Genomic DNA, 15,921 nt, shown 5'->3' on the forward strand with positions numbered 1-15,921 from the left:
AATTCACTCATGTTAGGAGCTAATGAACATAAAAAGAAGCACCACAAAGTAGAGCTAGAAGGCCTTGTCCAGCCAAGAGTTACATGGACCCACGAGACATGACAGTCCTAGATGAAAGGAGTCACCTGAGAAGCTCACAGATTTTCTCCAAATATGCAGGGAATTGAGCATGAGCAATTTATTAGCATTCTGTTGATGTGTATTGCCAGGTCAATATGGACTTTCAGAGAGTAATGCTGCTTTTTGCAGCTGCTGGAAGTATCAATTCTGTCTCAGCTGAAAACAGGGAACAGGATTTCTCAGAGTGGATGGAGTGGCTCATGCAGCCGCCTGTTACACAAATGGACTCTTATCTCTTCCATTTTCAAGAAGCATGGATTTCCAGCAGTAAGAGATCATTTATATTCGTACAATCAATATATTCATTCTTTACTGATTACATCTTCTAAACTGCTCTTGGATTAATTTGCCATGGAGACATTTAAGGTTGAACTTGAAATGCTAAAAGAAAATCTCAGATTTCAAAGCACTTCTGTTGACTTCTGTTACCCCTGCGGCGTTGGGTTAGCCTTCTAAAGAGCCCCCATCCCAAATGTGCTGTGTATATTTGACCACTTCTAAAGCTTAGCGTAACAGGCTCTTTTTAAAAATTAAAGACCTCAGCCCCAAGTGATTGCCCTAATAAAGTCATCCCTCCTTGCTCCAGACAGCTGAGCACTTTCCATCATCAAGGGTTCCAAGCGTATCACTCCCAAGGGTGTACGTTCCCAAGAAGAGAGAGAGGAATAAATGAACGGTTCCTGACATCCTTTGTGTCTAACATTTAATAAATATTCCGGTTACACTCCGACTTCTTTTCCTTCGAGCACAGTTATGCAAAGAGCAGTAGACGGCTGTGTGTGGAGATAGTCTGTGCATCTGAAGGTCATTCCTGGGGACTGCTGGTTTCTCATATGCCTTCCTGGACAGCCTCCTTGAGTGACAAAACAATACTGGGAATCTTGTGGGATTTTCCAGCTCTGAATTCCAGTGCTTGCACTTGGTCCTGGTTCGGGCAGAAAGGACTTTGGTCAAGCGCACTGCGCAAATGAATTTTGGTTTCATAAATATGATGTAAAGAATACAGAATAAGTAAAACCTGTGCTGGGTTACCACTTCCTTGCCTGTGCCCATGTAGACATCACTAATCAATCCCAGCACTCCTTCTGTTAGAGCCCAGGTTCCTTCCCAAGACAGAGCTCCCTAGAGCAGCCACTGTGAGCCGATTTGCATCGGCAAGTGAGATGAACCTGTTTCCTATTTCTGGTAGAATCTGGGGAGCTAAGAAAGGGTTTAGTAAGCGTTGAAGCGTGTGGTGCTATTGGGGCCATGCATGGACCTCAACGTTCGATGTGTTGCATGGAAAACCAAACCAAACCAAACCCTTCTGTGCTGAAGCACTGACATCCTATCATATTCCGTTGACGCTTGAACAACACAGGGGTCAGGGGTGCCAAGTACCCCCACACCCTGCACAATCAAGAATCCATGTATAATTCTGACTCCCCCAAAACTTAACTACTAACAGTCTGCTGTTGGCGGGAAGCCTCACCAATAATGTAAACAGTCAATGAACCATATTTTGTTCTATGTATCCTATACTTTATTTTCACAATAAAATACTCCAGAGAAAATAAGATGTTATTAAGAAAATCATAAGGAAGAGAAAATACTTTCACAGTACATACTGTATTTATGGGGAAAAAATCCACATGTGGGTGGCCCCATGCAGTTCAAACCTGTATCGTTCAAGGGTCAGCTGTCTATCAGGATGTCCTTAGGCCAGAGGCCGTAAAATGACAGGCTTTGAGGCAATATAGCCCTCAAGACATGCTCTGTTTGGCCAGGAAAGTTCTTTATAAACTATATATACTTAGATGCCAACATTCAAAAATTAGTCAATTTCACCAAAACCCTGGATTTCCTGTTTCTCTTGCAAAGTTGGATCTCTGGACACAGCCCCAGGGTTCCTGCATGGCAGTGGCAGGCCAGTGAGTAGAGCTGTCCCCTTTGTGTGGGGCTTGGGGGTCTCCCTTGAGTTTGCCACAGTCTCCAAGAGCAGACCCCCTCTTCCTCTTTTGGGTCACCTTCCTGGTGTGGGAGGGGTTTGGTTGTTGAGCCAACACCCCGAAGCCCCACCCCAGGCCAATGGTGCGGGGAAAAATAGGGTCTAACTGTGTGGCTGAATGGAATTCTAGTATAAATGCATTAGGCCAGTTAGCTGTGTTAGGTGAGAAATAGAACAACGTACGAGGTGCAATTCCATTTATGTGCCACCAATCTAAGTAGGGGTTTCCACAGAGCTGAGTCATTTAACATAAGAACTATTCAATTTCACCACGGGGCTACTTCTCAGGCTGGGCAGAGCAGAATTTCATGTAGCCCGGGCCATGCTGGCATGGATGCAGACGCCATCGGGGAGCATCCGGTGACGCCGTGTTGCGAGGCACTGCTTGCTAAGCCCCATGACCAGCAGCCGGGCCGGGCTCCCTGGAGCTGGTCACTGGGAGTACGACTCAGGCCGCCCCGCCCTCTCCCGGCAGCTGTGAGCGCATCTGGTCTCCGATGGTGCCTCCTGGCTCGGATCTTTCGTGACCCTCTCTCCTACATTCCGGTCTTGCAGCAACTGGTGGCTAGGACCATCATGTGTATTCATGTCTTCCCTTCACCTGGAGTCTCAGAGATGAAATCTCTCCGCTGCCAGTTTGTATACCTAGAGTTCATAATTCACAGTTCTTTTATAGAAAAGTTTCTTCTCTAAAAGAAATGTTCCTAAGTGCTTTCAAAATAAGTTTGGAAAGCATGAACCCTCTCTTTCCCCTGAGAATATGCTTATGCTGCCAAAATGCTTTCCTTTTATGGGACTAATTTATGTGCAAACCCCGAACACCTAAGCCTGTGACTCTGACATCCGTGCCAATGGAACCTCATTACGAGCGTCTCTGTGCAGGAGGCCCGGTGAGCTCAATTGGGCGGGCGCGGCGAGCCGGGCAGCGCCATATGCTGGGCTTTAACCAGATAAACAGCTCCTGATCCCTTCTGGGGCACCGTTTGATGAATGCGAAGGGCTTGGATCTTTTCCTAAGCTAACAAGCGTTGGTGGTGCTTTTAAAATCTCCCAATGTCAAGGGATGAGATGCTTACATGAAAACATTCCGCAGATAAGCGTATGCTAAACTTTACGACAAATCATCATCTTGGGCCGAATTTGCTCGTGTAGTTTTGTTATTTTAAGGGGCAAGGAAAGTTTTGGAAGCACTTTGTGAGGGTAGGCTCAAACCTCGCTGAATATGATTTGGACAGAGTTTTTTCTCCTAGTGTGAAAGGACCAGAATTCTCTTATTTCTGCATGGACGTGGCCCAGCAAGCAGAATGCAGGAACTGTGCTCTGCACTGAGCAGGAGATGAAGTCGGACAAGAGGGGGCGTTAGGGGGCCCTCCTGTGCAGGAGATGGCCTGGGCTCCTCAACTGCACGTGACCAGCAGCCCCTCCTTGTAGTTCAAGCGGACCGAAACCAGGGAGGCCTGACCACCCTGCAGGTGATTGTTCGATCGATCAGTCTCCTTGCTCAGGCGGGCCTCCTCCAGGGCTGGACCCATTTGGTGCCCTTGCAGTTCTGCCCAGAACCCACCATATGTCATCCCTGGCCCCTAGCTGGGCCTGAGGTTTGAACCCCAGACTCGTGTGAATTCTCTGTGCCTTTAAGACAGACTCGTCCCTCCCCCCACCCCCCAGGCTGCGTCTCAGTGTGGGGTGTCATCGAACAGTCTCCGAGGTCTCTTTCAGCACCAGAACCTCGGGGTTCTGAAATGAAGGTGTGTGTTAGGTGGGAAAGGACAGAAGCTCAGCGGCCTCTGTTCTGCCCACACTGGCCCCGAGGTGTGCACTTGCTGAGAGGCCTGGAGAGCCAGGCAGGTACGGGCTGTCTCTGGACTGACCACTCTGGAGTCATGAGGAAAGCGCGCCTCCCAGGCACTGTCCAGCTCGGGAAGCCAGACTGGCTGAAAAGAAATGTGACTGCGTGCAAAGTTGTGGTCAGGCCTGGAAAGGCAGACTTGGGGAGTCTCCTGAGGGCAGGGGCCTTGGCGGGACTGGCGGAGCTGCTGAGGGCTTGTTGGCTGAGAGGGTGCGGAGGGGCTCACAGCCCGCAGCCACTGGCTGCGCAAACCTGAGCAGCCCACTCTGTCTCTCAAGGCCCTGCACAGTTCTCGCGTGTCTGCAAGGCCCCAGGCCCCAGGCCATGATCCTGGTTGCAGAAAATCAAGTAGGGCCACATGCTTGTCCTCAAAAGATGTACCTTACAATCTAGGAGGAGCAGAGAAGTAAGCGTGACTAGGGTAAGTCTTAGCATATGAAGATACAAAAGATGGATACAGGTTCCTGTAGCCAGAGTCCGCGGACGTTTTCTCCTTGAGTGCTCTAGGAGAATTCATTGACTTTGCATATTTATTTTTTCTGATAGTCTAAAGAACATTAAGCAACTTGTACCATTGTAGATGCCGATGTTGCTACTTGATTTCGGTTCTGACGTTGCATTTGTCTTCATGACCACACTAGGGACCCAGAGGGCTCGGGCTGCATCACATGGTTATTTAACTCTTAACGATTCAACTATATGCATTTGGCCCACGACATCACGTACTCACACTGACATACGTACGTGCACATCTATAGGTAGGAATGGTGCGTCTGGTCATTTGGCTGTGTGCTGCTCTGCCTGGTAACGTGTAAGTGGGGACCCAGCGGCACAGTGTGCCGTAAGCACCGGCCCACCATTGTCAAAGACGCGTGGTGCCTCGTTCTGGGGGCCGGGCAAGTGGGTCGTGATGGCTTCCTTGACCTCTCCCCCTTCAGGAAGACGCTGAAGCATGTGTTGAGGCCACAGAGCAACCCTTGACCCATGAAATGCTGGAGGGACTGAGATATCTTTACAGAAGGTGTAGGCAGTGACAGCAACCGGCGGAGCCGACATGCTGGAGTCCTGGCATCACTCAAGTGCTCAGAGCAGAGATAAGTAATGCACTGACTTGCAGACACCACGCACCTCTGCCGCTGCGTGCTACATGTCAGTTATACGGAGCACTCACATACCTACATGTTATTGTACATATTTTTGTGTTAAAAATCATAAATGCTATGCCTTATCAACGAAAACAGAGATCTTCGTGTATAATATTGGCTGGGTGCAATTTTACGTCCGTTAACTTGGGAACCCAACTGCCATTCGCACAGGTCACTGAGAAAAGAAAGATATATTTTATATGCAAATGCTAGGTTTGTGCCAAGTGAGGCCAAATGACATCACAGAGGAGGGAGCTATGATTCAGGTTGTGCTTCTCACAGCCACACAGTGTTCTGGAGCATAGTTCAGTAGTGTTCTAGGGACAGCAAAGATGACCACGGTGGCATGTTAAGGCTTCCTTACCGAGGGGAAGGGGTAGACGATTATGTCAGAGAGGTGGGTGCATCTGATTCTCGAGAGCCCAGCATCATCTGAGGACCCGCTGGGGACAGGTGCATGTTAGGTCCTAGAGATTCTTGTTGTATTCCTTTCAGTCTGAGCACATGGCTGTTCACCAGAATAATGCAGGACTTTTTAATGAAGTAGCTTAAACTGAACGCCAACTGCTTCCTTTAGATGCAGCGGATTCCACTAGTGCCCAAAGTGGCAGTGTCATCATGCTTCTTCCTGAACAGAAGAGCCTTGTTCACAGGGCACTGTGCAGAGTGGCCCCCGAGGGAAGCTGTCTCCGGCCATTCTCCTGTCTTCCGTCCCAAGTGCCTGATGGGACTCACAGAGCTCACAAGGGGGTACAGACTCCCCTACATGTTCAGACCCAAGGGCCTTCCCCCACCTCACAGCAGCCTGTACTTGGTCTCTGGCAAGTCTGAAAAGATTTTCACCCGGATTCCTTTCACTGGCTTACGTGGCATCCAGCAGCGTCTGCCCCAGGGAAGAGCATATGCTCACGCTCCCTTTCTCCCTGCGGGCATGCGTCTTTCTCCGGATTCCAGGGTCGTCTGGAGCCCCACAGCTCCGTTCTCTGATGGGTCTAAGATGTTTTAACTCTGCAGTTTGATAAAGGTGGGAGGAATGCTCTTTGCAGCCTTCTACATCTCTGAATTGAAACTGGGACCTGGCTGACTTGATTCTGTCTGATTTTTATTCAGCAGAGAATAACCCAGTCACCTTATTTTAAGAATACTTTAAGTGAAAACCAAGAACAAACTAAACTGAGAGAGAAGATCGGAGGTTACCACAGTAACCATTGGTTACTACTTAACCAATGAAACAGGAGACTACTGGGGCAGCACACAGCTTGGAACGCCAGCTGTCCCTCTCCACGACTAACCTGGTGACCTAACTGAGCCTTAGTTTCTTCACCTGTAAAATGGGATAAAGAATAACTTTCCCACAATGCTCAAGTGCAGGATTTTTCAAATTAAGGGCCACGTTTAATGGGCTCTCACCAGCATTTTGTAAAAAGTGATGGCATGGGATGGCTCAGAGTGGATTGGCATTGAGAGGAGTGAATAGAATGGGATGGAACAGAACAGGATAGAAAATTCAGAGTGACTTATGTAGTGAGGGTAAGTAGTTTTTCATGAAACTTTAGCTTCTGTCCGTACTTTCTGTCCATCTTTGTGTGTTGGTCATAATGTAAGCTGTATTTTCTGCTGTGGGTGTGATTCACAACACATCATCATCAAGTGCATCAGTTAGTTATAACTGCGTAACAAACAGGCCCCGTATCTCAATCACAGGCCACCACAAGCACTTTGTCATTTCTCGTGAGTCTTCAGGTCTTCTGGGGCTCAGCTCATCAAGGCTGCAAACACCAAGAGGGCAAACCCAGTCTTTTAACTATGTTTTAAGTGTTTTATTGTGACATTTTTGCTAAAAATCCTGTTCAGTGGGGCCTGGATGGCTCAGTCAGTTAAGTGTCTGGCTCTTGGTTTCAGCTCAAGTCATGGTCAGGGTCCTGAGATCCAGCCCCATTTCAGGCTCCGCACTCAGCATGGAGTCTGCTTGGGATTCTTTCTTTCCCTCTGCCCTTCCTGCTTGTGTCGCTGCTCTCTCTCTCAATCTCTCTTTCTCTAAAATAGATAAATAAATCTTAAAAAAAAATTCTGTACAAAGCAAGTCATTTGCCCAAACCCAACATTATAGAAGTAAGAAAGTGTATTTTGTGTTGTCCGGTGGGAGAAGCAGCAAAGTCACGTGGCAAAGGATAAGGGTGCAGTTACTGGAGACAGTCTTGAAATCTGCCGCACTCAGCAGCTGAGAATCTCAGATGTCATAGTGTTTTATACATTGAAAATGCAGGATTGTGAGGTTTCATTTTTAAAGAAGTACCCCTGTTTCCCCCTGCTTTTCCTGTCTTCCTCCCTCCTCTCTAACCACCGTGCAGCTGGTGGGGGGACGAGAGAAGTCCTACATGTGTAAGAGACGTCCACACGGATCCCCGCCTTTGGGCCTGGGAGACGTTCCCTGACTACTGCTGACTTCTGAAGAAGCCTTCGCTCCGTGTTGCCCCCACAGTGCCAACCATTAACCTTCACTTCTGTCTGTGATTTTGTCCTGTTCCCTATCTTGGCGACTGGATTGAAAAGCCTCCCTGACGAGGTCTGTTTTCGTCTTGTGACGCGACAGGTACTGGTCAGGGGTGCAGGAGCATTCCGGCGCAGCTTTCTATCAGCGACTGACATTTGGTGCTCACTCAGAAAATGTTGATTCTGTTTGCTTGTTTTTAGCCGTGAGCTCCAGGTGGTCAGGCAATGAGTTTCTTCCCTGACCCCAGTATCCACACTCATAGTGGGTATTTGGTGGGTTTGGTGCGGGGCTGAGGGGATGCTTGGTTCAAGCTGAGAATGCTGGGAAAACTGGCCATCTGAGCTGGACAGACTGTTGGCACCCACAGACACTCGCTGTCTGACCACCGTACCAGTCTGTGGCCAACTCGCCAGCAGACGTGGTGAAGTTCAGGGTGGCAACCGAACTCACTCACTCTGCCGTTACTGTCAGTGAAATTGTGATGTGTGTTACTTTTCAGCACCCACCACGTGCCAGGCTGAGTGAATTTTGTGGTTCATCCTATTTCACACTTAGAACAGGTGTTCTCATCCAGTGTCTCCCGCCCCTTTATGGCAAACCTCCTTAAATACGCTTTCTGTAGTCCCATTCGGTCTTGAGCCCGCCCCCATCAGGTGTTTGCCTCTTCTGCTCCCTAGCGCCCCATGTCAGGGTCTCCAGGATGTCCTGCGTGGCTGATGCCAGTGGTCAGGTTTCCGTCCACGCCTCACTTGACTTCCTGGCGGCACCGATAATCAGTCCCCTCCCCCTTCTCCAAGTACCTCCATTACTTACCTGCTGAGACCCCTTCTCTCCTGTGCCTTTCCTTCGTCACAAACTGGCCCCGTGTGTTCAGTGTCCTTTACTTGGTCATTCAATTCGTGACCTCTAAGCGTTGGCATGCTCGAGGCCTCCACGTGGGGTAGTACTCAGTCTCCTGGCTCCAGGTACTGTGAGTTCTGCAGCCTGACTCTCTCTCATGAGCTCTAAACTCGGGGCTCCAACTTCTCACTTTGCATCTTCATCTGAATGTCTAATAAGCATTTCAGATTTAATATTTTCAAACCCAAACTCCAGATCCTTTCTCTCCTCGCCAGGTCTGCCTTTCCTGCAACCTTCCCTCATCTCAGGGATGACAGTGCCACTCGTCTGGGTTCTCAGACCAAAACCCATGGCTTCTTTGTCTCTCTCACAGTTAGCCTTGTTTCCAGTAGCTGATCCTGCCCAGGGCGACCTGCAGAATACACCCCGAATCGGGCCACTTCTCACTGACTCCTCCCTCCCACCCTGGCCAGCACCACCCTCTTGTCGCTGTTGGACCGGCTTGGTGGACCCCACGTGGCATCCCCTTCTTGTGATCCTGCTAGAGGTTTCCTGTTAACTCTGTCCGAACATGCCACTTCCTTACTCCAGACTCCTCAGCTTCTCATTGTCCTCACGTGGTGGTAAAATCCATCCCCCCTGCTACCTTTGTGCCCACCTGCCCTCTTTTTTTGGTCCCTAAATGTGGCAAGAAAGTTCATCCCGGGGCCTTTGCGCTTCCTGTTTCCTCCGCTTTCAGAGATGTGCATGTCCTCGTGACTCACTCCTCACCGCATTTAGGTCTCTGCTCGGATGCTAGTTGTTCAGGGGGGCCTCCCTGCCCATTCTGAGAGGGGCCCTCTGTCACCACTGCCTGTGGTCACACCTGCTCCAGCTTCCTTTCAAACCCACCTAGTGACTCGATGTGCCCTCTGTCTGCACATGCTGCTTGGCTTGTCTGTCTCTCCCTCCCCAGCACCCAGGACAGTTCCCGGGTCTCAGATGACATTAACAAAACACTTGTTAAATGAATGGATGACTTATTCTTATTTTGCAGATGAGGGATCTCAGGCAGAGAAAAGTGATGTTACATCAGAATATGCCGCGGCCCTGAGCTTGTCTCTGCGTCGTCCCAATGACAGCAGTGACTGTCAGAGCTGGAAGGCTTAGTGCCCCTGGGTTCACAGGTGTAGAGTCTGGCCCGGAGGATGGGGAGTGACGTTCATATGTCATGAGGGAAGCCTTTGATTGAGGGCCCTGGTCTCTGGCCCCCTGTCTGGGACACCAAGTGTTACCCTTGTTCCCACTCCCTGGCCTTGAGGACTAAGGACCAGGTCAGTATGAACTAATCCGTACCTAATGCTTAGCGACGCAGAGCACGTCCATGGTGCCTGACGCAGGGGCAGGGGGAGCAGTGGACAAAAAGAGGCGCAAGGGGTCTTCTGGACGTTGGGAATGTCCTGTGTCTGAGTGTGGTCATGGTTTCATGGCCGTGTGCACTGCAGACCCCTCCCAGTGTACCTTCATGCAGACACGGCACACGAAGTAGACCTCAGTAAGGCGGACACAAAATCCTGGCGTGTGTATCTAGGTCTTGCTTTTCCCAGTCAAGTCCTTTGGGGGTGGGGCTGTGTCTTCTCCTTGTGCGGACTGCACTGAGGTGGTAACGCTGATTCAGAGGGGCCGAGTGCGAACCCCTACCCTACCCTGCCCTTCACCAGCTCTGATCCCTGGACAAGCAGCCTCTCCTGGGCCTCAGTCTCCCCATCCATGTTACGGGGACAAAACACCTAATGTGGAGTATTTGGAGGCTGTAATGGGTATACTTCCATATATAATCTTAGAAGCAATGCGTGCTAAGTGCGTAGTAAGCACCAGTACGTGAGAGCTTTTATTCCTTTTTGTAGTTCTTGGCAGTGTACAAACTCAAGGCAAAATAAATATATGTGAGTACCTGCTGCTCCTCGCACACGTGCCGTTTTGCTGAACGTGGTGATAAATACGAAGTGGTTGATCCAGGTGACAGTCGAATAGCCAAGGTGGTTTTTCTTAGTTTCTTTTCGCCGATCTTAATATGGGACTTCAGCATTTTGTGTGTGTGTGTGCACTGTGGGAAACATACCATCTGACTGTGTAGCTTTTTTCCCTTCTAGCACTTTCTTGGGGTGGGGGAGGAGTCGCCAGTGGAGCCTTACGTGCAGTCCACTTTCTGTCAGGGCAGACAGACGGATCATGGGTGTGGCAAACTCAGAGGGCGGCCGATACACAGACTCAATTCTTGCTCTTTTTTAAATAGAAAATGAAGTAAATGGTACATCTTACGGGACCCCCAAGGAAACCTGTTTCCATCTGGAGAGCCTGTATTTTCCTCTATTACTCTGAGGTAATGTAGCTGCGAAAGTATAATTTGACAGTGAAATATTGACCTCTGGAGGCAGCCCTCCCAGGGTGACACTTAGAAGCCATCTCGCACATGCTCACACGGTAACATGGGGGGGGGGGTCTTCTGCTTCCAACGTCCACCTTCCTGTCCTCAGCTCTTCTCAGATTAGGATCCACAGCATTTGGTGTTTGATGCTCCTTTTGGGGCTCAGAGAGCCCTGAAGGTATCACTTAGATGAGAGGTGGGAGGCTGACTGATTTTTACTTGCCGTCGTGTCTTCCTGTCCCCTCCCGAGACACACACACACACGCACACACACGTGTGACATGACGCAGAGATCTCAGTTCGTAGCCAAAAGGCCACATTCATACTGGGAATCCAATGTATCAGCTCTTTGACCTGCGACTTCCCGAGCTTTGCTCTGTTTCTCCCCCTGGTCTGCCTCCTCTTCTGTCTGAATGCTGTTGACACGATGACCATGTCTAAGGCTCCTCCTCCCCTTCCTACCCAGGTGTGCTTCTCGTGAGGGCACCCAGATGAAACCCTTGAGACCTCTTCCCATTGAGTGTGTGTCGAACACCTCAGTGTGCCTTGCACCGCGCTAGATGCAGAGACCCAGCAGTTAGAGGGGACAGGTCCATGTTGTCAAGCAGATCACCTCCAGATGGGGGAAGAGATAAGAACGAGAAAACAAGCAGGAGCATTCAGATGGTGCCAAGTATTGAAAGGTAAATTGTACAGCGGCGCGTAGGTACGGCAATCTAGTGTAGACGATACGGGGTAAGCCATGTGACGTTGGCAGTATGAATGTTGTGATATGCTGTAGACACTACGGACATGGCGTGACTGTAGTCTACACAGGAGCACACAGTAAATCAGAGGAAAACAGACTACTGAGGATGCAGAGTGACCAGGTGAGGGAGTGCCAAGTTTAAATTAGAAATGACTCAAGGAACGCCCTCGACCGAGTGACATCCCAGCTGTCCTATAAAATTTATGCTGCTTTTGGTGGCAAGTAACAAACACCCATGGACCAAACGGCTTGAACAACAAGAGAAAGTAAATCACCTGGATAAGAAGGCGGGCGGGGTGGTGGCTACAAGTGGGCTGGTCCGGCGGTCCATCACGGCCCAGAGGATGGGGCTCCTTCTGCCCTTCTGTTCTTCCATGCTCGCAGCGTCAGCCTGGTCCACGGCCAGCTCCCTCACGGCTCTGAGATCACTGCTGCAGTCCCTGTTGTCATCTGCCGGTGACAACATCCAGTAGGAGAAGGACGGCAGCTTCCTGTGCATCTCAGAGCAAGGAGACCCTTCCGGGTGTCCAGTGAGCTTCACACCTCATTGGCCGGAACTGTGTCACACGGTCTTCCCTAAGCCAATGACTGGCAAGGAGAGTGAGGTAGACTGAACCTCATTGGCCGGAACTGTGTCACACGGTCTTCCCTAAGCCAATGACCGGCAAGGAGAGTGAGGTAGACTGAACCTCATTGGCCGGAACTGTGTCACACGGTCTTCCCTAAGCCAATGACCGGCAAGGAGAGTGGGGTAGACTGAACCTCATTGGCCGGAACTGTGTCACACGGTCTTCCCTAGGCCAATCACTGGCAAGGAGAGTGGGGTAGGATGACTGACTTGGCGGGGCCCCTGGTGGATGGGGGCGGTGGGTTTTCCGAGTAAATCTCAGTCATGTTGGAAAGAAAGGTGTGCTATGTTGGGGCAGAAGGGCTGGCGTGTGGTTGGATGGCCAGTAGGCAGCCAGTTTCCGCAGACCTGGACAACGAGCAGATCCGAGGCACGGGCAGATCCTGGAAGGGCCTTGGGACAGGGACGAGCCCAGGAGAGCTCCGGGGGAGAAGGAGGACCCCTAGGAGGGAGCCTGTGCCGGGGCGGGGTGTGTGCAAGGCCCGGCTGGAGAAGGAGGAGCCGGGTCATCAGGCCTGAACACCATCATTGGGAGTTTGGATCTTATGCGGTGTGCACAGGAAGTCGCTGGAGAGGCCTGATAAGAGCAGGAGGAGGAAGTTGCCTGGGGCCAGGGGCTGAGGGCTCGCGTCGTTGCACACATGCCCCCAAAGCCCGGGGCTAGTGGCACTCCGTTTTCTACTCTGGATTCGATGCAGGGGAAATGAGGATCGTGATGCCCGCCTCCCAGAGTTTTTGTGGGGACTGTGCGTGGAGAAGAGAGGTGGCTGTGGGCACTGAGGTCCATCCAAATGGGGGGTGCCTACTGTCTCCGTTCTCATTATTCGTGGAAGTCGTGTTCTGTCAAGTCACAGCAGACACTGAACCAGCAAATACTGAACCTTCAGGGGGAAACACACACATGCACAAATCTCACATAGACCATAGTCTGAAATCCTAAGATCAACTCATTCTGTAAGATTCTCTTTATTTTACAAAAGAGAGACTGAGGTTGGGAAGTGTGAAGTGACTTGCCGGAGGCTACCCCACGACCCCATGCTGGAGTGGGGATTCCAACCTGATCTAGGTAGCCCCTGCACAGGAGCTCCTCACACTGCACTACCCTGTTCCCTCCCATGTCCATCCTCTGGTCATCTCTGCATGAGGGCTGACACAGGAGGACAGAGCGTTGGCGTGTTTGACCTTGGCTGGGAGCATGTGCGTGGGGGGGGGGGGGCTCAAAGTTCACCTTTTTTTTAAGGGTGTGCATATCCCAGGAGAAAGAAATAAAATGAATTTCTAAGGCCTCTGACTTTGTTACATTCTTAATTCAAGTTTTTCCACTTCGGCCATCCCTCATTGCCTGAAAGATGAGGCGGGTTTCAGTCTACACGAGCTCCGAAATTTCCTATGCACAGAAAGGGCCACATGGTTTTTCCAAAACAGGTGTGTTCCTACTGATGGAGTGTGTTTCAAGGTGATTTAAAGTGGGAGTACGGGTGGATGGGTAGCAATAGACAAGGAGAAACCAGGATTTTGCAGGAGAGTTGAGGTCTACACTGCAGGAGGCGTAATCAGGAACGTTCTAGGGCCGGTGCGGACCAGGCTGAGCTGGGGAGAAGGCAGCACGGCCATCGTTGAGGAACCCTGTTCTCTTGAGGGAGGCCTGCAGCTGCTGCTGAGCCCAGCGACATTCAGGGGTCATGGTGTCTGTCTCCCAGTGAGTGCTCCAGTGCCCCCCCCCCTTTCCGAGGAAGGGCAGCTGGGCCCTACACTGTGTCCGCATCACAGGATTTTAAAATAAGAACATGGTTGTCATTCCACTTCCACTCTAACTGAAGGTCTTGTTCTGATTGCTCTCGTCACAATCCTGGGCACCGTTGTGCAGACTCACGCCCCTCCGGCACGCCCTGGGAGAGAGCTGATTTGCTCGGTTCAGCGTGTTTCTTCTCCCTGTCCCTGGAGGGCACAGACGTCGGGCGGCTCAGTCCTCACAGGATGGGCAGGCCCCCCCCCCCACCCCGCGCATGGAGCCAGCCTGACGCAGTCGCCCTCCAGCACCCCATTCATTGCTCTGAGACCCGGGGTTACCCAGTCCGTGTCCCTGGGATTTCAGCCCATGTTCCTATTAGTGACCTTGGTCAGTTCTCCTTAAAGATGCCTGAAGACGTGGGGACATGGACAGGCGGACGTGGCTGGGAGCCTGGAGGCGCGGGGAGAGGGCTCAGTGTCCTGGTGCTCGTTTTCCTCTTGGTCTTTGATTCCGCTCTAAGATAGCTGGGCGCATCTATTCCTTCTCCTTCTGGGGGCACATTCATGTTCAAGGACTCTTTTTCTCAGGGTGAGTGCAGGGGGGAGGGGATGACAATTTGTCTCAAACAAGAAAGAGGTTTGCTTTTGGAGTTTGGAAGTTGGCACCCCTGACCTTGCTCTGGACGTGAACGTCTGGGGCTCGAAGGGGAGGTCTGGGCTGTGGGTACCAAGCCCGGCGAGGAAGAGAAGGTCAAGAGTAAGTCCTCATTTGTGGCTTGCCCCCCTAAAAGCAGTGTGTGACCTGAGCCAGTTTTGTCGCATCACTGGCCCCCCGTGCTTCGCCTGTACTGTGAGGTCGTGGGCCCCTCACAGTGGTGATTCTGTGATGAACTGTTGGTTGGTGTGTCCTCTGCACCCAAAGTGACCCTCGCCCCCTCCCCCCCCCACACCTACGTACCTCCTAAATGACACTTCCTGATGGCCCAGGAGAGACGTCCCCCACGTTTTACTGGTTTATCCCGAAGAGGGGAGGCGAGATGGAGGCTGGAATCGTGTGATGCGAGCCAGCTAACACGGGCGCGTTGAAAGGGTGCCCCGCGTGCTGAGCCAAAACCCCACAACAACATGCTCCCTCCATAATCCCAGTTTAATGCGCACAAATAATTGTATCCGTATTTCGTGAGTATTTTCCTAAGAAGATTTGAATCTAGTGCAAATCTTCCTTGGTTTTTCAGAAAAGATCCTCTTTATGGCTTGAATAAAGTGGGTTTTTTTTAGCAACATATGGCCACCTTTTATGCATCTTCAAATATGGTGCAAGAATGAAATATGTTGCACCTGGGGTTTGATTAGTGGTGGTTTGAGTACATAAAAAAGGTGAAGTAAAGAAAAAAACACACAAAAGAGGCAACAAAGGTTATAGAACTCCATTAAATTATGTTTATGTTCTTGCTTGTCAGTATTTTGTAATACGAAATGGTTTTCCTGGAGTCTATTTATCAGTATTTGTCACTAATTAGTGCCTACAAATTACCTTTTGTTCGAGTCATGTTCTTCTGGTTGTCTTGATGTCCTAATAAATCACAGTTCACGAACTTTCGCTGCTCCTTGTGTCCCGTGTTTTCCTGCTGACGCATCTCGAGATTCTGCCTCTCCCGAAGGTCTCCAACCACTGCGATTCCATTTTTGTGAACGGGAAGGAAATGAAGAGCAAAGTGGACACGACCGTGAACTTCACGCACCAGCACTTCACCTCCCAGCTAGAGGTCACCGTCTGGGCGCCCAGACTCCCCCTGCAGATTGAGATCTCAGACACGGAGCTGAGCCAGATCAAGGGCTGGAGGATCCCCGTGGCCTCCAACAGAAGGTGAGGAGCCGAGAGAGGGGTGGGTCCCGCAGAGAGCACGGGGTCTCAGGCTCCTGGGACCCGGATCGCTGCGGGACGCAGACGGCCCCTAGCGGCCCAGGCCCC

At 50.9% G+C, this 15,921-nt stretch overlaps 1 protein-coding gene across 1 annotated transcript in view; it reads left to right on the forward strand.

Moving 5' to 3' along the window:
- TMEM132B (transmembrane protein 132B) overlaps nucleotides 1–15,921 on the forward strand; it is a 356,834-nt gene that overhangs the window by 329,000 nt on the left and 11,913 nt on the right. Inside the window, exon 6 of the mRNA XM_044389799.3 lies at nucleotides 15,611–15,816. Within this exon, the coding sequence (XP_044245734.1) occupies nucleotides 15,611–15,816 (206 nt within the window). The remainder of the gene's footprint in view (nucleotides 1–15,610; nucleotides 15,817–15,921) is intronic.

Source organism: Ursus arctos, unplaced genomic scaffold (assembly GCF_023065955.2).
Source record: "Ursus arctos isolate Adak ecotype North America unplaced genomic scaffold, UrsArc2.0 scaffold_34, whole genome shotgun sequence".
In the NCBI taxonomy this organism is placed as follows: domain Eukaryota; kingdom Metazoa; phylum Chordata; class Mammalia; order Carnivora; family Ursidae; genus Ursus; species Ursus arctos.